Source organism: Diadema antillarum, unplaced genomic scaffold, assembly GCF_040938485.1.
Source record: "Diadema antillarum isolate AM-2024a unplaced genomic scaffold, OU_Dant_1.0 seq00001233_RagTag, whole genome shotgun sequence".
In the NCBI taxonomy this organism is placed as follows: domain Eukaryota; kingdom Metazoa; phylum Echinodermata; class Echinoidea; order Diadematoida; family Diadematidae; genus Diadema; species Diadema antillarum.
Genome location: NW_027272021.1, coordinates 255,633 through 281,892, shown reverse-complemented (window position 1 = coordinate 281,892; position 26,260 = coordinate 255,633). Strand labels below are relative to the sequence as shown.

At 36.8% G+C, this 26,260-nt stretch overlaps 1 protein-coding gene across 10 annotated transcripts in view; it reads right to left on the bottom strand.

Moving 5' to 3' along the window:
* LOC139745071 (neurobeachin-like) overlaps positions 1-26,260 on the bottom strand; it is a 444,680-nt gene that overhangs the window by 233,997 nt on the left and 184,423 nt on the right. For 7 of the 10 annotated variants that reach the window (XM_071655484.1, XM_071655489.1, XM_071655490.1 and 4 more), the window contains 12 exons: positions 23,021-23,121; positions 22,394-22,547; positions 20,752-20,793; positions 15,580-15,763; positions 14,435-14,595; positions 11,977-12,012; positions 6,367-6,474; positions 5,631-5,801; positions 4,819-5,059; positions 3,536-3,690; positions 2,709-3,135; positions 348-746 (listed from right to left, as the gene is read on the bottom strand). In XM_071655484.1, the coding sequence (XP_071511585.1) occupies positions 348-746; positions 2,709-3,135; positions 3,536-3,690; positions 4,819-5,059; positions 5,631-5,801; positions 6,367-6,474; positions 11,977-12,012; positions 14,435-14,595; positions 15,580-15,763; positions 20,752-20,793; positions 22,394-22,547; positions 23,021-23,121 (2,179 nt within the window). The remainder of the gene's footprint in view (positions 1-347; positions 747-2,708; positions 3,136-3,535; positions 3,691-4,818; positions 5,060-5,630; positions 5,802-6,366; positions 6,475-11,976; positions 12,013-14,434; positions 14,596-15,579; positions 15,764-20,751; positions 20,794-22,393; positions 22,548-23,020; positions 23,122-26,260) is intronic. The other 3 variants (XM_071655485.1, XM_071655487.1, XM_071655488.1) reach the window with 3 other exon arrangements.

Below are 26,260 nucleotides of genomic sequence, written 5' to 3'. Positions count from 1 at the left end.
GATTCCATGAACAATTGCAGCTGAATTAACATTCTTGACCTTGTACTTTTCACGCTTTGAAAATACTACAACTTTCCATCACTGCCAGTGGTTCTCTCTGTGTTCAGGTGACTGGAAATTATCTTCTGCACTCAACACAACACACCTCAGCCTTTTTAGGCATTGACTCCAATACTAACAGCAATCTCCCTTCAAAACTTTGGTGGATACCATAAAAAACTGATAAAAATTTCTTTGCTACGGTGACATGAATTTTCTCACAGCTACATATGAAATAGACACGATTCAACCCTGTCAACCAGTGGCATCTATACTGCAGGTTGTCCTGCACCCTGTGAGGAACACACCTTCAATCAGAAGCTCCTGGCCATGACTGCCAAGCAGTGTCTTGGAGAGGAAGGGGGCAAAGTCCAGGAATATCTCCCTCAGGAGGGGCGCAGCTGTCTCCAGGGCCTTAGTCAGACGCTCCTCCACAGTACCCTCTGAAGCCCCACTCGCCAAACGACGCTCTGCCAGGGATGGACCCACGGCCCCATCCCGCATGCTGGAGAGGTCCAAGGGTGGCGGTCGGTAGAGACCTGCCTTCTCCTGGATCTCCTGGGGCAAGGGGGTGGGCGTGGGGCCATCACTGGAGGCAGAAGCAGTGGGGGCATCAGGGACAGGTGCCATGCTGGGGGCAGGGTGATCTGGTAGCTGTTCACCATTCTTGGTTCCTGTCCAGGGCCACGTGTGAAGAGCTCTCTTCTCTGGGTGTGTCAAACAAGGATTGTTACTACCATACTGCCATCCCAACATCTTACAGCACACGTAAAACTTCATTGCACATTTCTGGTTAAAATACAAAAGGCAATGTCTTTCATTGACTCAGTTGGCGAGTAAAGTATTCATAATTTATCATTTATCAGTGATTTTTTTTTCAATGAACTCTTATAATCAGTTTCATCACTAGTGAGATTTAAATGAGAGATGGAGTATAAATACATGAAAGGCTCCACACATTACTCTAAATAGAGTGAATATTATTAAGGTCTGTTTATAAGCTGCCATGTGCTACTAATATTTACAGTGGGCATCTAGGTCTCTGATGCTAAAACTCAAATAAAGTTTGCTTTGGAGAAATAGAATACAACTTTTCACATCAAGTAAATATCAAGACAAGACATTTGTGAGCTTGTCTTAAATTGCAATGTAATCTGGGTGATACAGATGGGCAACCAGGAAACATTGCTCTTGGTACCATTCTGGGGCAGAGCTGAGCACTTCACCTCTGTTGTAGCCATATATTTCAACATAGGGAGAAAATCTCAGAACCTATAACCCATTTTGCTTAAAACTTGCAAATTCAAAAACATCCTGTGCATTTACCTCTTGCTTAAAACCTCGACTTAAAAAGGGTATATTACGTTGTCCCTCTCCATACATACCATGTGCTTTGTTTGACATATACACAAAAGCACACACATTTATTAGCTTTACTATATATTACAGTAATTCCTTGGCAATACACACTGAACAGCGTTGTCAGAATGTGATTGATGAATAAAAGAACATATTTTTTTTCCATAAACTCCAAAGCAATCAAATCTTGCTCTTGGAAGTGACAAAAGGTGGTATGAAGCATGCTATGAATTTAATTTCTTCGCTTGCACTGGAAATACAGGCAATCAACATTACTCTTGGAATAAAAGAGAGAAAAGCATTTTATGTAGTAAGGATTCAGAGTTGATGAATTAGTGACACATGAAAAGTGATACATCAGTGTGTAAACACTGGGACATACAAAGCTCTTTTACATTTTGACAGGTGCAAATAAAAAAAAAATATATTCGAATATAATGCAAGTAGTGCCAAGGAATACAATCAAACTCCAAAAATGTCAGTATTGCACAAACTGATCCATTGGTGAGGGGAGGGGGAGATATATACACGTGTAAAGCTAATAACAAACTCGGAAGGAAAAAGTATTGGTAATACTGCAAGCAACAGTCCAGTTTAAAAGTGGTTTGGTATATTAGGAAACAATCAATGACAGAAAGACAAAGGAGGTTCAAATAAATTCTAACATAATTCAATGGGGAACCATTTACTTGGTGTTTGGGTTTGCAAATCAAAATACTGTATTTGTCTTTTGTAATACATGAGAGCTACATATTGTAACTATTTTCCAACAAATGTAAAACAACACAAAAAGTAATGCAATTGTGTTTATATGCAGAACTATACCAGTGGTATCAAAATAATTACAATGTCATAAACATAAATGAGTTGACAATCTGGATTTTTTTTTTTAAAGATAGTTTCCATTCTTTGCACATGTAATTTTGTTTCATTTAATAGCATATATGAAGAACCAGCCCAAGTAACGATTCAAATAGTTACATGGTGGACAAATTAACTTATTTTTGCTGTTTCATGCAGATGACAAAATTCTTTAGGAGCATAACTTTTCTATAAGTTAAAAGCATTGTTTGTTTGTTTGTTTGTTTGCTGGGTTTTTTGTGTGTGTATATGCAGAACTATAACCGTGGCATCAAACAATAAACATAAATGGCATGGGCATATTTTTTCTATAGCTTATGTAACTCCTTGAAATACCACTCTTCATTTTCTGACGATAAATTTCAAACTAGTGGCTATCTTAAAAATGAAAGACAAAGGAAAGTCAAGCAAGGGTGGGGGGTCCACAAACCTGGCTTGCATGCACTCACCATCCGACTCACCAACTTTCTCTGATGCCATGGAGGAGATAGAGGAGATAGCTTGAGGCCCCTTGGATGGGACTGCACTGGCTGCCTCGCTGTCCATGGAGACTCCTGCCTCTATGTCACTAGAGCTGGCCTTACCCTCCACCTTGTTATTCATCCCCACGATAGGGGAGGCAGTGTCCGTGTCCTTGGTGGGTGGGGTTGGGGCCTTGGTCTCCTCCTCCTCATCATCATCATCCTCCTCAGCCAGGGAGCCATTCTCCAGGGAGACCTCTTGCATCTCCTCCACATCCTTGCCTGACACTTCTCCATCACTACCGGCCATCGGGATGATGTCATCTGGAGATACTGTCTTCTTGTCGTCAAGGCAACTCTTGATGTCTTCAGAGTCTCTCTTCTTGTCGCTCTCCTCATCATGTACCTCTTTCTCCTGTGGAAAATGATACAAATCCTCAAAGAGATTTCGCCTTCACATACACCTCTCTACACTTTGATTCCCCTTTTTCAAGGGAACACAGAGGTGAATTTGAAAAAAAATCAAATATAAATCTTCACAAATGACTAACAGAAATACACATTTTCATTCAGATAAAGGAATGAAAATCAGAGTAACATTTTCTATCATTTTTTTTTTTCAGTTTTCCCTTCTATCCTTTTTTTCTCACAATCCACTATTTGATATCTCCTTCATCAAGATCCAAATATCACAGTGACTTTGCATTAGAGGAATAAAGGAGTTAGGTATGTAGAGACTGCAACTCCTTTCATAAAAAACCCCCATCATTTTGAATGTGACTTCATCCTCATCCCTTCTGCATCCACTAACTCACCTTGTCCGTCTTCTCCTCACCAGCTGTGCTGCCATCTTGGGAGGGTGGGTCGGATGGACTGACCTCTGACATCTTGTTGTCTTCTTGCTCCATAGCGCCCTCTTTCTCTGCTGGGACCCTCCTGGCATCCTTGTTGTCTCCAGGTAACTCTGTTTCTAGCAAAGGAACAATACAGACACTTGTATGATATACAACTCGACTCTGAGTCCAGGGTCCTGTTGCTACAAACTGGACTTGCGATTAATTAGTTTTGATAATACCCAATTCCATACAGATTTGATGAACTTTGATATCGATTATGTTCAGCCTGATTGTGCTGCATCCAACATTGGCTTAGTTTAATGCTTAAGGAGTAAAGTAGCATGGCAGTCTTCCTTGATAATCAACCCAAGCTATTTATAAGTGCTTACTGAAAAAAATAATCAATGGCTGTATCAAAGGATGCAAACTGTTAACTTGAGTCCTTTTAGCAACACACTTGCATCTAAATGCAAAGTTTCTAGCAAAGGGGCCCAGTTCATCTCTTTTTCACTGAAAAGCCTAATATCTTTAAATGCTTGCATGAATGTCTCATTTTAGAGTTCATTTTTGTATAATTCACTTCGTAGGAGTTGATGTGAACTTTGTCCTTTACCTATGTTTAAATGAAAATGAGCCAAGCATATACTTAAATACAATTTCATTTGTGATTTGCCTCATCTTTGAAATATATTATGTAAGGGTTTCATATTACAAATCATTTGGAAAAGAATGATTTCACCTATTCATCATTGTATAAACATGTACAAGTGACATTTCTGGGCCATTCAGTGACATATTTTCTTTCATTTTATTTTTCAATTAGATCAGATATGGTTCATAAAATCACACTTCCTTAAAATCACAAGCTCCTAAAGATACAATGTATGTGCATTATGCCACTTCGGAGAAGATTGCATTCAAGAACATCTAGTCAAACACCTATCATCTACTATGGCCATAAGTAGCCCCACCTGGCTGGGTAACACATACAATATCTCTGAAGACACCACAACACCTATCAATTTCTGTTTAAAAAAGTTTAAATAACAAACTTTTGTCTGGTTCTGCACAAGCAGTAACAACACTTTGCAGACAGAATTACAGCGAGGGCATGAGAATTTAACAATTTATTTGAGAAATTCAAAAGAATGACAACTTTCTACTGACTTTCTTTTGTGAAAAACACTTTTTTTTTTGTAAGACTGAGAGTCATGTGACCAGGGATCTGTGTAACTGTCAGGTGGTGTGTCTCTGTGACTGACCTTTTCCTGCATCAGTGGAAGCTGACTCCAGTTTGGCTCTCTCCTGCTTGACTCCAGGATCACCAGACGCTGCTCCCACTGGTTCCTTCCTGGCCTCCACAGGTTTCCGATGAACACCATCTCCTCCTCCTCCTACCCCTGGGGCCTGGGATGCAGTGGGAGCCACCTGCTGTGGGGCATCCCTGGCTCCCTCCACTGCAGATGGTCTGACTGGCAATGTGGGTGTGGCCCTGTTGTCCATCTGTGGACAGCAAGGAGAATGGTGCTATTAGATTGATGTCCTCATGACTAACCTCTTCTTGCATCAGTAAATACTGACTTCAGTTTGGCTGTTAGAGGTGATATCTTCACTCACATAAAGACTTGGCTTTTTAATTTTTGTACAGTCTACTCATTTGGATAACAGTACACAGCATTTAATTCACTTTCATTACAAAAACATTCAATTCACAAATAAGATCCTTTCATCTTTAATGGAACTAAAAGTTGCCTATAACACTAACAGAATATAATACAGCAAAAAAGAACACTTAAATAATATTCCAGAATTCTCATTGCTCACTAAGATACTAGGCTAAGCTGGTCATAAACTCTTACACATGTCTCTCTGATATCAAAAAGCACCTTCAAATGAAATGGTGAAAATATGGAGAAATTGAGAGGGGGCTTCCACCAACAACATAAATACAACCCTAAATGGCACTGGTAATGACAAAATACTTGGACAATTTGCCACCATGTCTATAGAGATTCCAGATTGCCTTCACACTTGGCAATTGAATTGCGAGTGTAAAATAAAATGGCTGTCTGACCTCTTGCTCAATGTCCTGGGCAGACGACACCTGTGAGCGCTGGATGGAATTCTGTCTGGAGAGAGCTGGTGAGTTGTCCGAGTCCAGGATGTCTCGGTATCGGGCCACCATGAGGACTGAGATGAAGTAGACAATGGCCAGGGCCAGGAACTGGGCCTGCTTGCTCTCCTCCTTGGTGGCATGGAAACAGAGGTAGATGAAAGTCATCACTTATACATCTCTCATCACATCAAAACATTATTGGATAACACACTGAGAGAAAGACAAAATTTCATTACATTTACACATCAAAAAAGTGAGATTCAAAAGAGCCAATCAGGAAGATACTTGTGTGTTACAAGCATCTCAGTAGGCAAAAATAATTCAAAAATCAGGGAGGGCTTTACTTTCTCTATGCATGACATGTTGTCTATGTTTTCAGGGAGAATCTAAAGTTATATGCCTTCATACAAGTGACAGAGAGCCACAACACAACCTAAGCTACATACACATCTGCCAAGCAGACAATAAAGCTGAAGAAGATCAAGGGTCAAAAGCTTCAACTACTGTATCCAGCTGGCATCCTGCAACATCCCTTGTCTTCATTTGTCACAACTATATCTGGATACCTAATTAGTCACATGTCTACTAAATGTTTGATAACTAAAGGGGCTTTGCACACTAAAAGGCTGAAAGGCCAGTAAAGCTTTGCTACTCTGAAGAAATCAACTACTCAAAAAGGAATATGATGACTTACCACATCTCGGTAGACAACTGCCCTCAGTCGGTGAATATCCATGTCCTGCAGGAGTCGTTCAAGGTCACGGACAGGGGACATTGGGCTGGCTAGGTTCTCCACAATATTCTGTGCATTGCCATGATAACAAGCAGACAATAGAAATCATCATGTGCGGAATGATCATCATCCAGTTCATCCCTTGTTAATTACATGACCCCCCACATATGTAAACGGTCTGACTGTGTTCAAAGTGCAGACATGTGGTCATATAGCTGTCCTGACATTCCAAGTCATACATATAGGTACACAAATGCAAAAACCCATCAATAAAGATGATTTTTTTTTCTACATCTGCAGCTAGCAGGATTATGCAAAGGTAACAAGATGAAAGTGAAATTATATACATTTTAATATAGGCTATTTTGCTCTTGTGAGTACATTCATTTATATAGAAGACATCTTCTGCAGATTTTTGTTCAGTCTTAAAATTAGACCTTTTTACATGAGATGGCATAGGATTTTCTATTCATCAAAGGACCTACCTGGTAATAATCTAATAGTCACATCAATAACAATATGATGTATATTTCAAGTTCAATCCCATACAAGCTCTAGTACTGAAAAGGGGAAGGGCTCATTTCCAAGCATGCAAGGATGAAAGTTGATCAGTTGATGTTTGACTCGTCATTACCAGTATAATATCTATATGTGTATGAAACTCATCACAATCAAAGTCATGAAAGCTAGAAATAGGTTTATCCTCACCAAACATGACTGAAAGGTACAGATTGCATGACATTGTTTTTCTTTATTTTTTTCTTTTTATGGCATCTTTCAAAATTCAGAAATAGCTTGAGTTGTACCTTAATGTTTCTCCAGTTGGACAAACAAAGAGTATAAAAGATAGTGTGTGAAAAATTGACATAAAAAATGACAGATATAATTAAATAGGGATAATGGTCTTGCTGGCAAGATAAAGGTGTGAAAGGGAAGGTTTGGATGAAATTTCCCTGAAAGCCTAAAAAGAAAATAACTTAACTGAATAAAGAGAAGTGTTGTTCTTAGTTCTATTTTTGTACCAACTTACGCTAAATGATATGATAGCAGCAGAAGTTTGTGAACTACTTTGCTACTGCCTTCTCTGGGATGTCAAATGAGCAGAAATCTCATCAAGCTATAATGTCACAAGAATCTAAACAAGTTGAGTCAGAGAGTGCTTCATTGTCATGTGGATGCATCTTGTAAAAGTTTTGAGTATGAAAAGTGGAGCAAAGCAGAAAATGCTTCTCTTACAGAAAATGTGAAGGGCAAAATGTTGGTAATGGAGTCGAAGAGTAAGAAAGAGGATGATGGCAGAGAAAAGATGAGAAAGTGACAGGCTGAGACAAATAAAGATATAAATTGATAAACAAAAAGAGATAGACATGGACACATTTTGGAAATAATCAGTTGTTGAATTCAATATGTAGACTATTAAAAAAGACTAATGCTTGTTTGCAGTGGGAATGGAAGATATCGAGTAAGACATCATGTATAAACATGAAAATATGATGACTTATATCATCATGAATAAAATCTTCTCTTGTTTGTATGAAGAAAGGTTGAGAGAATCTTCTTGATTACCTAATGTGAATAAAACCTGACTTATCAAAAACTGAGACTGATTCTGTAGTCGGATTCCTTGTAATGCAGTGCCATAATGATGAGGTGGGCACATACACTTGTAGCTATGCTATTTCCTGCAAGTTACTGTATCATTGGTAATGAAGTCAATAGTATTTACATAAGATCGAATATCTATACTAGCTGTTAGGGTTAAACAACACTTGACTCATTGTTGAGAGTAAATTTATCATCAAAATGTATTTTTATCATTAAAAGCAGTTTTGTTTTGTTTTGTATTGTGTGTTTTCCGCTGTCAATGGTACACAAAACGGAGCAGAATTCCTAAGGCATTATTCCATACTTCTTCATAGCAAGAGCAATGTAACTACAGCACACAATTGGGAAGGGTGCCTCTGCTTTGTTACACAGTTACTATGTGCTGGCATAAATATGAACCTTTCTACACACTTTGATAAAGTTTATTGATCTTAATCACTGACTTTAAGGATAGACATTTCATCCTCTCTGCACAAGGGAAACATATTGCAACCTACTCCTGAACATTACACCAAACAGCAGTTATCCTACTGCACTCTCCTAGTGGAACTTATGATTGCTAAATGACATTTTAGCTCAATTTTGTTGCCCTTTGACCTTCAGGTGACAATTTTTTTTTTTCGTCAATATCATCCTTCTTTATAATACCAAATAATATTACCATTGGATATTTCCAGTTGAGGTTATGGCTGGGCAAAAGCCAGTTGACTTAAGAGCTGGAAAGTGACATTCTTTAACAAAAGCACAGTGACCTTTAAATTTGACCATTGACCTATCACCACTGTTATGCTCATGCACGGTAATCGTCTCTGAATTTATATGCCTCCTAATACACTAAATTACAACTGAACATTCTTAAACCTTCAACAACACATGAACATTCTTAGCCAAAGTAAAAATGGCTGGAAATTACTTCTTTATCTCTTCTGTGTATAGAAAGCAACCACAGAAAAAGGTATAGAGACCCACGACCTTGACCTTTTCTCTCTTCATTTCCATCCTTCCTACCAAATCATAGTACTACTGAACATTCCTGGATAAAGTAAGAGCAGAAAAGTGAAATTTTTAGCCAAAGTTCAGTGAACTTTGACTTTAGGCCAAATCTTATCAGTGAGTCAGCATGTTATCTACAATGCATGCCTTGGCCACAGATCAAGAAAATTAACTAAAAAGATTCTGTTAATTTGTGGGAATCAGATCTGGGACGAATGCATGGACTGACAAACTCCAAATGCATGATGCTTCTAGCACCCCACAAAGTGGGGGCATAACACCAATGCAGGGTCTTGTGAATTACTTCTGTCAACAGCCCCCCCCCCCCCCAGCATTTATCAATATCATATAAACAAGTAAAAAGACTCAAGTCAGCAGCCATATTTGCTAAAAGGCAACAGCAAGACAAAACATAACAAACATGCACATTCCATGCTGTTTCTAATGAGAATTCAACTGTTCTTCATCATGCAAACATAAAAAAATGCAAATTGTAACTGGTCGCAGAATTGAGCACACATCCCCACCACAGTCTTTCCACTCACCCACACGGGACCACCAGCTCTACATGCCCCACATCTCACTCATGGCCTTAAGACAACATACAGACATCTGAGAATGGAAAACTCTCTCTGATAGCCTTCTCCCTACATGTCCTGGGGTCACCTTATTGAAGAAATCACCATCTCATGTTTTCATTTAATTGGCAATTCTGAATTTTACTGCCTATCCAACACTGGAACAAGTTAAAAGGGATGGTATAGTTTTGGCTGAGATGGGGATTCAGTTTTTTACTTTTTGCAACATAATTACAAAACCACTCATGAAATATTAAAACACATACAATTCTAAGAAGAATTCAAAGTTCATTTGATGAAAATTGGTTTTGAAATGGCTGAGATATCCAAAAACAAAGTAAAACAATGCGATCCTAATAAAAGGTCGGTCCCACCTGTTATTAGGTTTGCTTTGTTTTGGATATCTCAGCCATTTCAAAACCAATTTTCATCAAATAAACTTTGAATTTTTATTAGAATTGGATGCTCTTTCATATTTCATAAGAGGTTTCTCATTGTCTCACAAAAAATTTAAAACTTGAAGCTGACCAGCTTAACCAAAACTATACCATCCCTTTAAATTCAGAAAATCTGCACAAAAGCATGAAAACTGCACCCCCCCAAAAAAAAAACAACAAAACAACAACAACAAAACAAAACAAAACAAAAAAAAAAAAAGTACTGAAGAGTAAAGATAACAGGCATGCTAACCTCCAAGGAGGTTTGTGCCAATTGACATCAGTCTACTTCATATCTAACCTTTCACAATGCACTTGAATTTCATTCTGAACTTAACCACAATGAAGATCCCACACTGTATCCTCAGTCCTTGACCCCAAATCAAGTCTTTCACATTAATCCTAATCAAACAGCTAAGTGATACTATTTCTATCAATGCCAGTAACAGACAAATGGAACAGATTATCTGGTAAATATTTCAATGGCAATAGCCAGATTTATCCCAATAATACACACAAGTTTACAGTATCCATCACTTCACATTTTGTAGCACACTGACACCACCAAACCCATGTTACATCAATCTTCAAGGATACTGTAAAACAGCACTCAAGTTAATCCACTTTACCAGATAAATGTAACAATCGCAAACCATTCCTATAAACACACAATGCACATCAGTCACTTTCCCATTAATAATAGCATTTTCCCCTTAACTTCTAGGTGATTATGAGCTTCTACAGTCATACTGTATTTCTGCAACACTATTGCATCTAAAGTATCATTCAGAGGAATATATTTGCGACTAATTACCTACAAACTTAAAATGGCACACCATGCTAAATAAAAAATGAATATCAAATCAAATCAAAGGAAAAGGAAAAGTTGTGATAAATCATTGTGATAGAATCCATGCATGATGATAATGTAAGGCATGGCATGGTTAAGGGGACAGATCATTCGAGGTCATGATACAAGGTTCGGTGTGTGCATCAGATTAATTTCTGGGACATTCAAAGGACAAATAACTTGTAATGTGGAAGCTATAAGCTTATAAAAAGATTATTATATTACAAAATTTTGACTCAGATTGAGTATTCAAATAAGATCGTTATCGTCAAAATTATTTCTAACTCTTACGTTTTTTATAACATGGTCTCACAAAAGTTTATTTGAGTCTCCCACCTTTGATGACTATAACAGTCCTTCATTTCAGATTGGTTTGGTGAGTTACACAACATAGCTTTGTGGGTAAATTGCATTAAAACCCTGTAGGATCTTTACTTCTAGTATTCATTGCAAAAGAGGTGATTAACAACAACAACAACAACAACAAACAAGGAAAAACTAGTGAGCAATCATTTTAATAGAATAATCAGCAATATGGTTCACGTTTTGTATTATTTTTTTGATGTTTCTAATTCATTCATGTCAAATTAATTAGTTTTTTCTAAAGGGGAGGGGGTCAATATTCCATCTCGTGTTGCAGTAGAATTAATTTGAATTATATTTCAATTTTCCTAGGGTCATATCTAATATATGGATAGTAACAGTAAAGAGAAATCATGATGATTTTATAACATGCAATCTGACAATGAGTCATGAAAGGAAAAATATTGCAGATGAAAGAGATGGCTGTAAATTTTGGTCTTTCATTTTCTCTAGATCTAATATCGTATAAGAACTAGAAACAAGTTTGGAAAATTGCCCAGTTTAAGCTATTAAAACAAGATTTTCCTATACAAATGAGGGGAAATGGACTAACTAAAGAATAATTGCAATTAGGAGTTCAGAAAAGCATGTCCTTATACAGACAAATTCAGAAATTGACACAAATGAGTTTTATATTGGGTGGAATATTGGTGAAATGGATGTGAGTGATTTATGTACACAGTTTCTCTTGGGAGAGATACAACCAAATGGGTTCCAACAAAGACGTGAAAACCATGCACTGTACCTTGACAAAGCCAGGCAGTCTGACATTATTGATGGCCTGTTTGTGGGGGGTGAACATGATAACCAATCATATGAGAGGTTGCATGAGTAATGTCAACCAACCAAAAACCAGGTTTTATGATAGGTTGCATGAGCACTTCAACCAATCAAAAAATAATAATAATAAAATAAAGGTTTTATGAATGACTGGACAACATGAATAAATGACTGTATGACTCTATGAGTGGATGGTTTCTAGCTACTGGGGAAAAAGGGGGAATTCAAATGATAATAAATACTTCTACTACTGGATATTCTTTACTTCTACTGTTATTTGCTCAACACATCACAGATACTAAAATTGGACTGCATGACATTGGAATATTATATACACGTGTATTCCTAAAATTATACCATCATTTATTTACCTAAAAAATTTTGGCAACACAAATTTAAATGATACCATCTCCTTATATATCATTTTAAAGAAAATAAGGAGAATTTAACAATTCAAGCTACACTGCCAAAATCTACACACCTAAACTTGGAGTTTCATTTCAATTATTGAAAACACTAATGGAAGTGGCAGGCAAGAAACAGCATTCTACATGCTCCACACACAAAACTATATCTTTTGTCATCAAAAAAGTGCTATATCATTTTGATTCTAAAAATAGCAATTTCAAGCAAAAAACTCAAGAACCTTGATGCTATTTCATTATCAAATAAAAGCACAATTCCTTGCTGATAGTATGAATGAATCCTGAAGATACACAGTGTATGCCATAAGTATATGCAAACACTGTAATCAAAATCAGTATCTTCCACGGGCAGTAATGCCATGACTAATGCCATGACTAATAAATCATTTGAGAGATTTACAGTTGCTGCAAATGACTACAGATGAAGTTATTATGGTAGCAGCATAGAAAACTATAAGCTGCAAGAAATTAACTTGCTATTACTGGGGGAATAAAAAAAAGAACTATTGTAACTAGCATCAATTACAAATGTCTGTATGGTACTGTTCCAAAAGTGACAGGGAACTGGTCAGAGTTAGATATACCAGCTGCATTTGCCTACTTGAAAGCTAGGGCACTATTTTGTCAGATTAACAACATCAACAAATGTTATGATGATCAAGTTAAATGTTAATGCCTTGATCTGCCATTGATTAATACTTGGCATATAATTTAAATGCTCATGTGTGCTTTTCCAGTCATGCTGGCTCCTTGCTTCTAGAGGAGCACCCTTGTGCCAACAATGTAAACATACTGAAATCAAAATCATATTTTACTGTTACACATTTTATATGAATGTGTGTTCAGTCCTTGGGTTAAGTAAAAGGTAAGGTTGATGACCATTGATAGATCACCGAATGAGAGGGGAGGTATATTGGGAAACAAAACTCAGCAGTTTATTCACTAACCCCTAGAGTGTCATGACAAATGATATTAACCAGTTAATGAAGAAGTCTATCAAATGTAAGGTCAGGCTTAAATTCAGAATTTGGCTATGCAGTTCAGTTTCGGAAATCAGCCTCATCAAGGGTATACTTTCTCATTACATTTACAGGTACTCAGATAATAACAAAATGAAGTCATAGCTCAAAGTAATTATGACAAATGGTCACAAAAGACAAATAACATAACAAAAGCAGACAAACACAATATAAACATTGGTATTAAGTTGAGGAGTGACAGTATGAGGAATGGTAGACACCACTCATGACAGATTGAGGCAGAAAGAATGAAGACTGATACAAAAAGAAAGAGAAAGCTTCAGTCAGCACAATGCCAACACAATTTACAGTCTACAGTACGAGCAGAGAAAGTGTAAAAAGTGATGGTAAAAGGAACGAGATTGACATAGAAAGACAAAAAACAACAACAAACAAACAAGGAGAAATAAACTGATTGTCACATTTAAACACAGGACACAAACTAGTAAGAGGACTCTCAGCATAGAGATGGAAAAGACTTAACATAATGGACTAACAAAATCAAAACACTGAATGTCATACAAGAACAAAAGACTCAATGTGATGAATACCACCTGAACAGCAAAAGAGACAGACAGAAGGAGAAAACACTAACAATACAAAAGCAGTAACATTGAGTTGACAACAACAAAATAGTAAGGGGCTGCAAGTCAGCATCACTGAGACATGGGATGAGATTGATGGAGACATGCTTGGGGTTTTAACCTAGGACGTTTGAGAGGGTGGGAGTTTTGAAGAGATTCATCACATATGGAAAAGGATTTCATATGGGGGTTTAACAGTGACTGCTGAGGGGAGATGGGACTAACCCATTGTATTGGTAAAACATGGTGAGTCCTGCTCAAAATCTGCCTCAATTCCATAATCATGACGAGAATAGGTTCATGTAAAGGGGGTTGGGGAGCTAGGGTAAGGGGTAATGGGGGAGGGGGTGAGGGGTAAGTGGTATACAGATGGGTAGATGCGTGTTAGTTCTCACCCGAGGGGAAGGCTGCGTGGCCTGGATGAGAGTGTGAATGCTGCCGGTGGGTGTGCCAGGCTCAGCCGGGGTAGGCTTATTCAGACTTACGGTACTAGAGGAAGGTGAAGGGTGCATCCTGTAGCGACACTCCAGTACGTTACGGATGGCACAGAAGCAGGCTGGCAGGAAGATAAAGAGGAATATAGCATGATGGCTAATGTGCATACTGTAAGTCACTCCATTTATTGTGATTTGTGAAAATTGCCAAGACGTGTCCAGTAGATAGAGAGTTTCAGGCTCTCACTATATTGTTGTGTAATCTTCAAAAAAAAAGATGTCACAAAACTTCAACGGTTGCAAAATTCTGCTGCCCGATTGTTAACTTTTACTAATAAGTTTGATTCCATATCACCAGTTCTCTGTTCCTTACATTGGTTGCCTGTAGAAAAAAGGATTATTTTCAAGATTCTGTTATTAGTACATCATTCAGTTCATTCTTTTTCCCCCATATACATAAGTAATTCTGTTCAAAAATACAATCCGATACGAAGGCTACGTTCATCATCAGATACATTCTTACTCCAAACACCCAGAGTAGAACATGGGTATGGTGATTGTGCTTTTTCCGTTATGGGACCAAAATTGTGGAATCAGTTACCTCTTCAGTTAAGGGAATTGTCATCTACAGAGTCATTTAAATCCAAACTTAAAACTTATCTGTTCCTTTCATACTGAGGACTTTAATTGCTGTATGTCATTAATGTTGGATCAATATTGTATTTTTAATTGGTATATGTTGTAGTCTTTATTTGGTACATATTTGTTTTTGTTTATCATTTTCTTCTTTGTTGAAATGTTTGAATATGTATATGTATGTAAATATATGATATTTTTTCATTTTTGACGCGCCATGAGCACTGAAAAGTGGGCCTGTGCGCTATACAAGTAGCCACTATTATTATTATTATTATATTTGTTATTATATTCCACAAAATGTGTCTTGCATATCATAGGGACAGAGTGTTTTACCTCTTACTAGAGAGGGCAGTATGATCACACACAACATTGCTCAGCTAGTCTCGGGAATCAAACTGGGTTCCCTTGGACCTGGAGACAGACATGCTACTGAGGGAGCTAAATCATAACCCTATAAAAATACTCACTAAGCCTGAGGCACTGCCTGAGGATTCCGCCCCGAGCCACACTCTTCTCTGCCTCCAGCTCACCAAAGTTCTGGTTGCTAGCGAAGACGAGAACATCCACCAAGTTCATGATGCGGTTGATGAAGGAGATGCCGACATCAAGAGGTAAGTTCTGGGTGGGCTCAACGATATCTGGATCCTGCTGCTGCTTGGTGGATGGAAGACACAGGAGAAAAGGAGAATGCAGACATTAGGAAAACCTTGTCTGAGTATGATCCATCAGTTTACCCTTCACCCAAAAGCAACTCTTCACTACCTCCCATCCCCCCCGAAAAAACAAACAAACAAACAAACAAACATACAAACAAAAACAAGATGTATATGATCAGAAAAAAACTTACAATACCTCTTATGGCATAAATACACATTTCCTTTTGTTGTTATAAACAACACACAAAGTTTGTAACTCAGGGCACTTAGGTTGAATATATCATCAGTCAAAACTAAATGATGGTATTGACATATTCCATGTATTGATCAGGGACTATGTTTATAAACTGTGTAGCAAAAAGAAGAAGAAAAAGGGGTTGCCAGGGATAGAACCCTGTAAGCATCTATCAGTAGCCAAAATGGCTAGAAGGTTGATTAAACAATTTGAAGGAAGACTCTGACAGAGGAGAAGGAGAAGGTCAATCAAGAGCAAAGAATGATGATGGGATAAGAGCGGCAATCTGCAATTTACATAAGGCAACTGGAGTGGAGAACCTTTAATTAATTTATTCAAGTACAAGTTCTGAATAACCTGGAATATCAAGAAATTATTTCTTTGATTACTAAGTAGTATAGGCATGGGAAATATAACCCTCACTTGATAAGATATTCACATTTGTTAATCTTTGTGGAACAAAACTGTGTGCCGTGCATGCATAGAATTTGAAGAAAAAAAAATCAGAAACAAACAGGAGAAGAATATCTTTATATCTCAACCAACTGCTTTAATGCTGAAACTGTTGGTTATAGACAACAGATTTCAAAATCTCAATGGTAATGGTTTAATTCAATTTTCAGAGCAATATTGAAATGTTTTCATGCCAAACATCATCAGATTGGCTGGAGGATCTAATACAGTAATTGGACAGTGAACCAGTGTCAGCTTTAAGGATGATGCATAAAATAAGCAGTCCATCTTCTTCAGGTGTTCACAGTTTTCCTTCTTTATCACACCCTCTCCCATCACAAGCAGATGAAGTATGACTTGTAGCAAAATAATTCACTTGCATGTTAGTTCTAGTTTTTGTCATTCAATTTTGATTCTTAATAAGCTTTGCTCTTGCTTGATGGTTAATATTTTCATGAGATAGTAGATATAAAAAAAATAATAATTCTGCATTACTTGGTGCACATTAACTTTCAATTCCATTGACATCGACAATAATGGCAGAAATAACAATGATAAAAATAATGATGCACAGTAATATTATAATTGTTACTGCCAAGAATATCCTTTATTCTTGTTATCACTATCATCATCCCCAATATTACGACTATAATAATCAATACCCATTGAGTACTATAAAGTGTACTACATTTACACGTAAGTCTCCATGTGATTCTGGCACTACAGGATCAGCACACTGGTGCTATAAAGGGTTATACCCTGCAAGATGACTGCAGCAAACTACATGTATATTATTAAAGATAATGACACAGGTCAATGAAGTTAAAAGCTGATCATGCGAACTCTTACATTTGACAGACACTTCTGTCAGTTGTGTAACCAACGAAACCAAAGAATGTATGCAAATATCCTGCTACTGTCAAAGAAGTCAGGATTTACGGTTTATTTGGCTGGCCAGACATCTCTTTTTTTGGTTTGACAATGCCCCACTTCTCCCATACCTCTGGAAAAATAATTGCATGAGTGGGACTATACTCAAATAACTATACAATGCTCTCATAGAAGTTTCTGCATGACTTTTTCTCATGTCAAAACATTTTGCCTCTGTATAGCAAAAGTGCTTCCAGTAACGTTTCCCCAGAGAACTCACTACATACAACATTGTGACATTTGAGAAATATCAAAGTTGCAAGCAGCAAATTAGTTCTATGCACATTAATCCAATAATCATTTGTCCATACATCAGCTAAGGCCTCACTTCCTAACCAGAACTCTCTCAGATGCCATATGTCGGAAAAAAGAAAATGTATTCTATCTAACTGAGCCTAAAACAAACAAACAAACAAACAAACAAACAAACAAAAAACTTATAGGAGCCAAAGTTGGCCGCAGGTTAAAAATGGTTGAGAAGTGTTGAGCTAAGGCACTAGCTGTGTACAGTATGTATTACTGAGGGTCTTTGCATCATAAGTTGTAAATTCCACTTGAGTCAAATCAACAAATAACTTCCTGTAATGAGATTTAAAGGGGATTGAGTCTAAAAAGACTGAGGTACCATGATGCCCCCATCCTGACACAAGTTTCATGGTTACTTTGAAATGCAAGATCTTGCAATGACCCACTCACAACAATTTCTTCAGAGTCTCACCCATATTCTAGTATTACATTCATGCCAATCCTGCACAGATTTGTGAAGTCAGGCTACATTTTAAGGTCATATTTACTATTCTTTTTTTATTTGTGTGTATAAAAGGCTTTTACACGAAAATGAAAAACTCAATATACTGCTTATAAAAAGTGCAAGAAGGCTCTGTTCCATTAAAGTGTGTTTAAGTATGACAGAAATGAATTAAATAAACCATCAGTAATATTAAACTTTGAGAGTAAAATTAAAAGTGAAAAGAAAAAGATAAGAAACATCAGAGAAAGTTCATGTTTTGATGCTTATCTTTAAGTTTTTTTCTAATATTTGTTTTGTTGATGCAGCTACTACCAGGAGATATGTAACAGTATTACAGACATTTTCCTTTGCATGTAAAACAGCAAAATAAAAATATATCACTGAAATAAAGGAAACCATTGAGATTTTACCCACTATAAGTCCAAACTAGTTAGCCAATTTGATAGAATTCATGAGACAATTCCATGACTACTCCACATTTGAGCTTAAAAAAGATGATCTGACTGACTGACTCACTGGTTATGTTCCACACTGTTAATGTTCAAGATGATAAATACCTTGTTTCTTCACTGTTTATCAAATATCTAAATCCTTTCTGATTACATGTACTTTCCTTGATAAGGATGATTAAAAAATTGTGTCTACAACAATCAATAATTGAATTAAAATTGTATGAAATCTAAGTTACGAATATCAATCAGAGCTTATCAAAGTAGATTACACTAGAGTCAGTTATACTAATGCAATCATTATACATTCTGCACAACCTAACACATCAAATGGAATGGGTTTAAATCTGAAACAAATGAATAGAAATAAAAGAACGCACAAAAACTACCATATTTGCATAATTAGTGACTCTAATTGGAATGTCATTTTTATTTTCTAATAATTTGAATACACCTTCTTGAAGAGCATGTCAGACGCTATGTGTGTGCAAAATTTGGTGGCAATCGGACAAGCAATAGCCGAGATCTTATGCCCTCTCCTTATCTTTTTTTTTAGGGTAAAAATGTGTTTGTGTGTGCATTGCTGCGGATTGTGATTAATCTACGAGACTTGGTTTTGTGAGCACTATCTAAACCAGTAAAGAGAACATCCAGAAAGGATAGTAATATGGCACTTCCACATAATTATTGAGCATAGGTATTGTGCGAAAGATGTAGTTTTAAGAAACACAATGCTTGACATGTGAAACAAGTGCAATTTTACACAGGAAATTTAGATTAAAAGGATTTCAAATTCATATGTCAGGTGTAAGTTGTTAGTTACAATTTTTAAAAGCTTGTACATCCTTTACTGAAAATATTCCCCTCAAATGGGTGCAAGATAATGTGACAGTAATTCCAGATATCTCGTCATCTAATTGTCACTTTCATTAAAGCTAAATATCCTCATGTATACATAATATACTGATAAGCTTGCGATCAACTATACATATACCATTTAAAGGTACATTGCACAATACCTGTTCACGACTTCTTTTCATATTTAACTGACTCCTCAGAGAAAAAAAAAAAAATATCAAAGTGTAGATAGGGTAGTTTGCTGTCCAACATAAATACATTGTTGCCAGGATCAATGTGTGCTTACATTCAAACTATTTGGTGATACCTTTCATTTTGCTGATACCTTTCATTTTGCTGGCATGTTACTGGAAAAAATGAAAGATTAAATTCTTCAGATTGCATCCCCTTTCTACTCAACGTAACTAATAAAAAGAATTTATAGTCCTGTTTATCTATTTCAGTGATTAGAGCACAAAATATTGGCTGGAATTGACCCATCATGTCCTGGGGTAATCATCATGCCCCCAATACTAAATTGGCAACTCTGAATTTTTCTGCACATCTTAAATTGGAGAAAGATGAGATGAAACTGGTTAAATTCATTATGGTTAATGTGAACAAAATCAGGAAAATAATGCTAATTTGATACAGAAACATTAAGCTGTATAATCTTTAATACATGTCAATTTACAAATCAATATCTAATAAAGCAATTTAAAGGATTTTAGATAATTCTGCAAATAAAATAAACAATAGTAAATTACTAGAATAAGGCTGGATTGAACAAGAAATTATTATACTACCTTAAAAAACATTAAAAATGAATGATAAAACTATAATAAAAAGAAACAAAATCAAACCACAGAAATGTGGGCTATGGGACTTAGTGGTGTAACTTTAACCTGTAGGTAAAATGGTAAAATATATCATTCCAACTTGAACCTGTGCATTTTTTGAAAGCCTGGTCTTAATCAAATTGCCATGAATATAAACTACTCATTGATTCAAAACAGTGTTAGAGTTATGTTGTCATCAAGTGCAACTTAATGTTAATGCCTGAAAAGCAAACTTTAAGATAACACAAACGCAATAATCAAAATGTGTGACGTGCTTATTTGTTGTGATAAACACCAACTTTGACAGAGCGCATAATTTTTCTTTCTAATATGATAAGGATGCAAATTAACACATCAGAGAGGCATGTGGAAGCAGTTTCTGAGATGGCAATCCATGTGTGCATGCTTTCTATTGGAGCAGATAAAAAAAAAAAGAAATAGCAGTAATCTGCCATGCATCTATGTATGCAGTCAACGTTCACACTTTACATAGAATAGCGGCATCATGATGAGATCCTGCTGATCACAAGGCTGTAGAGAAAGAAAAAAGTCATCACCACAAAATATGGGCTAACGGTTAGGAATGCATCATTCTTCAAAGTATTTTCATTATCTGTTGAAAGAGAAGGACAGGTCTTCACCACAGAATTATGTAATACAGACTTGTTAGTAGCAAAGCATCATTTCTTTCATCCCCTCACTCTAATGTACACTGTATTCTCCCTCTTGATTTCAGAGAAATCTAGCAAAGCACACTACTATTAGTCTATGTTTTAATAACAGATCTCTCAAATTTTACTACAATTTTTGTTGTTTTTTTTGTGGATCAGATGGAGGAGAAGCTTGGATTTATGTGTGCATGCAATTATTAAAGGCATACCTTACCATTTGCAGATGAAACAAAAACCCAGCATTAGTGCTTTAAAATAGTTCAAAAATGTGAGTTTGGGATGGAAACAACCACTGTAAAAATCTTAATCCATATAATTAATGTTAAGTATTGTTAAATACACAAAATATGAACAATAGTTATAATAAAAGGTTGCCAGACTAAACTGTCTACAGTTATGGTTTAATGAGAAAAATAGTGATATCTCCTTACATTTTAGGCTTTATTGCACAAAATTTTAGGTAGGATGTTTTGTGATGCAACAGACCTACACATATGCATCAAATATGATATCTTGAACATTTTTTAAATCGCTGTTCCCGAAGGTAAACAGGACCTATAAAAATTATATCATCTACAGTAATACAGCTATAACTTTCTCAGAAGACAGATTTCGGAATACATACATGCACATGTAATGTAATATCTTATGTTAAAAGCAAATCCTTGGCATTTAATCTCTCTCTCTCTCTCTCTCTCAAAAAAAAAAAAAAAAAATCCATGCCCTATTTACCAACTATGCACCAGATGCCAAGTCATGTCTACAATATTCAGCTTCTAGCCAAGACAGCATGTGACTTTGTCAGCTTTGTTTTTCCTAGGTGCCCTGTCTCTCTTTCTCTCTCTCCTTGTTTGTTATCACTATGGCATGCAGAACTATAAGAAGCTTATGACTAATGTACTATAGACAAGATGAATGGCACAACACCATTTCCTTGAATTCCATGTTTCTCTGTAGTTTTACAGTACTGAAGGACTAATGGGGCAGATAATACTGCATTCAGTCAGCACCTTGTTGATTTCACTGGTTTAGTCCTATATTTTCAGGTGTGTTACACCGCCAAGATAATGCGGTACATAACGCTAGAACTTTTAGGGTAGCCTCACATCACTCATATCAACATGATATGGATTGTGTTAGCCATTATCATGTTCATTTGACACTCACACGCACGCAAGCACGGCTGTACATGTCACTATCATGTATGTGTGTATTCAAAGTAAAACTGACATGTAGTTTACGTGGGCAAAGCAGGACGCTGCAGAGTGTTTAAAAATACGACTCTACACTTTCTGCTGAAAACGTATAAACTTTTCATCTCATACATGTAATATCCAATAAAAGGAAACAAAAAAACAACTTTGACTGGGGTGGGGAAGGGGCAGGAAAGTGGTGGGGAAGGAGTGGGGAAGGGTGAGGGAAGAGGCAGAAAAGGGGCGGGGTAGTGGTAGTATACTAACATTCCTGGATGTGGCAGCTGAGAGGAGTGGGAGGATTCCACCACAGGAGTAGATGAGGACATCCATGATTTGTGATATCATCTGGGTCACATTCTGAACAAAGATGGTGTTCTCTCCCGCATTCACATAGTCAATGACAGTCCTGGTGCTGTGGCTATAAGAAGAATAGAACGAGTTCAAGATGAGGTGAAGTAACATATCAAACTATACTTACTTAGTAGTTTGAGGGCTTTCTTTCAGCACTAGGCCTGGTTGAAGAAACTAAAATACTACAAATTGGATACAATGATTTCAGCAGCACAGCATAATACAGAACAGTACGACATAGAATAGGATTATAGTATTCAAACATAATGAAATGAAACCTAACAGAATCAAATAAAGGTAATATGATAAAGAAATACAATGGAATGAAGCATTCACTGAAACAAAAAGAAAGCACAGAGAAGAGGCAAGATGACAGCAGAAAATAAATGAAACAGATTAAGGCAGACAGGAGTAGAATGTCATTCCATTCTACTCAGTATTCTATTAAATTTGGTATGCCTTTTCTGGTTGGCCATTTATTAACAATACTTTCATCTTCATTCTATCAGCATGATGGTAGAATGTTTTATCAGGCCTCACCTCCTCCAGACCTGGACATCTGTCTCTATGGCAAACAGCAGGTCGGACATCATCCTCTGGTGCATGTGAGACCACTGGAATTCTGGGATACGGTAGGGAGCCTGGATATCGTTGACATGGTAAACATACAAAGAAAAAACAGACATGGCATTAACCAATGCCAATGAAGTGACATAATCAGTGGCTTTTAAACTCTTTATGTGCCACGTTCGCACGTCCGACTCAGTCAACGGCGTGCCAACTTCGTATATTCTGCTCAAACGCACAAACCCGCCCAAACCGATCGATAAATCGCCAAATGCCACTGTACAATGAACATGTGATGAAAGCGTTTCTTGCACTTTCGTTCTTCTCACATATGGCTTGCATTTTTATGTCATGACTGACTAACAAACGGTGTTCACTACTGGATTTAGGTGTAAATTCTAAGTTTCTGTCACTGTTTTGTGTGCAACAGTCGTGCCTTTACAATAATTTAGCTATACGAGTCATTTGACAGAAAAACAATCATAGATTTGTCATACACGTTACATCAAATCAAAGCTTAGCATTTTCTCTACAACTTTACTCATTTATATCCAGCTGAATGAAAATCTATAGAAGTAACATAGATTTGAACTAGAAATGTCGCTAAGGTGACTGGTATGCCTCCGCCATAATGCATGATTCTCCTAATAGGTCTATCTATAGTACATGTGGTCAATGTGTGATTACATTTTCACAAAATTGGCAAAATATTAAAATGACAAGTTTGTCACAAATGTGTCGAATGTTCACCTTCCTTGACCTAGGTTTGATTGGATGAAAAGGAGAGCATGTATTTGGGGATTTAAGAACTTTAACTTGACTTTGACCCATTCATAAGTTTATGCATTGAGTAATTTTCAAGGTATGGAGAAAAAAGTGCAATTTCTGTATCGAAAAGTACATTGTTTCCATTTTCATCTGGCCTTTGACCCTAAAATTCATAGGATAATCACTGTCAGGCAGAACATGCATAAATATATAGTAAGTTTCAAGATAACTTGAGCCACTTCCGAGATATGGAGGAAAAAGTTAGTTCAGCACTTTCCCTTTGATCTTTGACCTTTTGACCTTTGAAGCAAAAAAAAAAAAGAAAAAAAGAAAGGAAGTTTCCAGAGAATCTCTATTAGGTTATACATGCATACACCAAGTGTAAAAAAAAATCCTGCTGGCATTGCATAAATATGAGGGAAATAGTAAAATTTTGAAGTATTGCCCTTGACCTTTGACCCCTGACCTTTGACCCCATGAACCCTAAATTCTCTAGATAATCACTGCCAGTCAGTACATGTATATATACTATGTTCCATGAAGATACCTCAAACAATTTCCAAGGTACGGAGAAAAAAGTGATGTTTTAATATTTTTACTTGACCTTTTGACCTTTGACCTCATGACCCCAAACTTTCACCAGAGAATCTTAATTGGGTAATACATGTATACACTAAGTTTCAAGAAAATATCTTTAGGCATTGCATAGATATGGTGGAAATAGTGAAATTTTTACGTATTTGACCTTGACCTTTTGACCTTTGACCCTGAGCATGTGCACCCAAAAGTTGATAGGCACAACTTCACCCCCTAATACACATACATGCCAAGTTTCATTAGGATACCTCAAAAGGTTTTTTTAGTTTAGCTGTCCACAAAATTCATTACGGACGGACGGACAGACGGACAACCCGAAAACATAATGCCTCCGGCACCACTTCGGGGCGAAGGCACAAAAACAGAATGTTTCTCAAAGCATGACATCGTTGGTGTCTCAGAATAATGTGGCAAATAGGGTGGTTTTCACCATGGCACATAAAGAGTTAAAATCTTGCCAAAAATGACAGTAATAAAGTCAACTTTCTGTATTAGTTAGACTAGTTTACCTCAAGGGTTTTTAAAACTGAATATGTCCTTTCAAAATGTCCATTGGGCTCTTAAAGGTATTAGCCCACATTTGCAAACCCACGAAAATCAAAACTGCATAAAACAGGTCCAATATGACTTCAAGTACAAGTTATAACAGTAAACATACCTCACCTGTTGCTCTTTGTCTATACCATTCGATAAAAGAGAGAAAATCATCGTTTTAAAATCAATTTTCAAACCGGGTCAACCCGACCCAAAATCGAATTACGAGCGCGGGCTAGCTACGTACATGTAACTTACACATGTATCGCATGCATGTAGTACATACATGGACCGGAGCTAGCGAGCGTTATACGCATGCATACGGTGCATTTTTTATTTATTTTTATGAAAGTAATGGACTAATTGGAACGAAATTTTGCACAGGTGTTACTGCAATCATACCCAAACTCCATGCTAACTATGAGACCAATTGCTGCAGGTTTACAAATGTGGGCTAATACCTTTAATATCTGCATGCCTTATGTGGAACTACACAATTTTGAAAGCGAGTTTGAGGTGTCTGATTGGTTGGAATTCCTGAAAATGTACACAACACTGAATAGTTTCTAGCTCTTAACAGATCCTACAAATGTGAACACAATGACATTGAAAATTTGCATTGACATACTGTGTTTAAGAAATTCCATCATGAACTTTGTGTATCTGTAGAATGTGTCAAAAACCACCAACATTCAGAAGCTGTTGTTGCAGTGAAATAATGCATCTAAGGCAGAACACAAAGGGTGCACTGTGACACAAGACTTTGCCACCTACCACCTACCCCCCCCCCCAAAAAAAAAAAAAAACAACAACCCACAACACAACAAAACAAAACAACAAAATATGGCAAAAATGAGGAGTTGAATGCAGTGCCTTTGAAAACTAGTTCTTTGTATTCCTTTCAGTACAAGATTTGACATCCTGACAATCATACAATAACAGGGAGCTATAAGCATACTAGAAACAACATAGATACTAACAAGGATTCCACTGACTTTACCACTGCTCATTACCCATCTTAAAACAGATATCTTAGTAAAAAGCTCTTTGAAGAAAATGTAATTTTTGTATTTATGAATACACTGTATCTGCAAAGTATCTCTGCACAACCCAAGGTTACTTGAATGCAATAATTGCACATTGCTTGATGGTTGGCTGGGTCTTGTCTGTGATTCTGCTTGCAATGAAAGTTGCATTCACTTAACAAGGTGTGTGTGGATGTTTTGGGGCTTTTTTTTTTCCAACATCATTCCAGAGACTACAATGCTTAATGCACAGTACAACTTTGCATTTCTGTTTGGGATCACACTTATG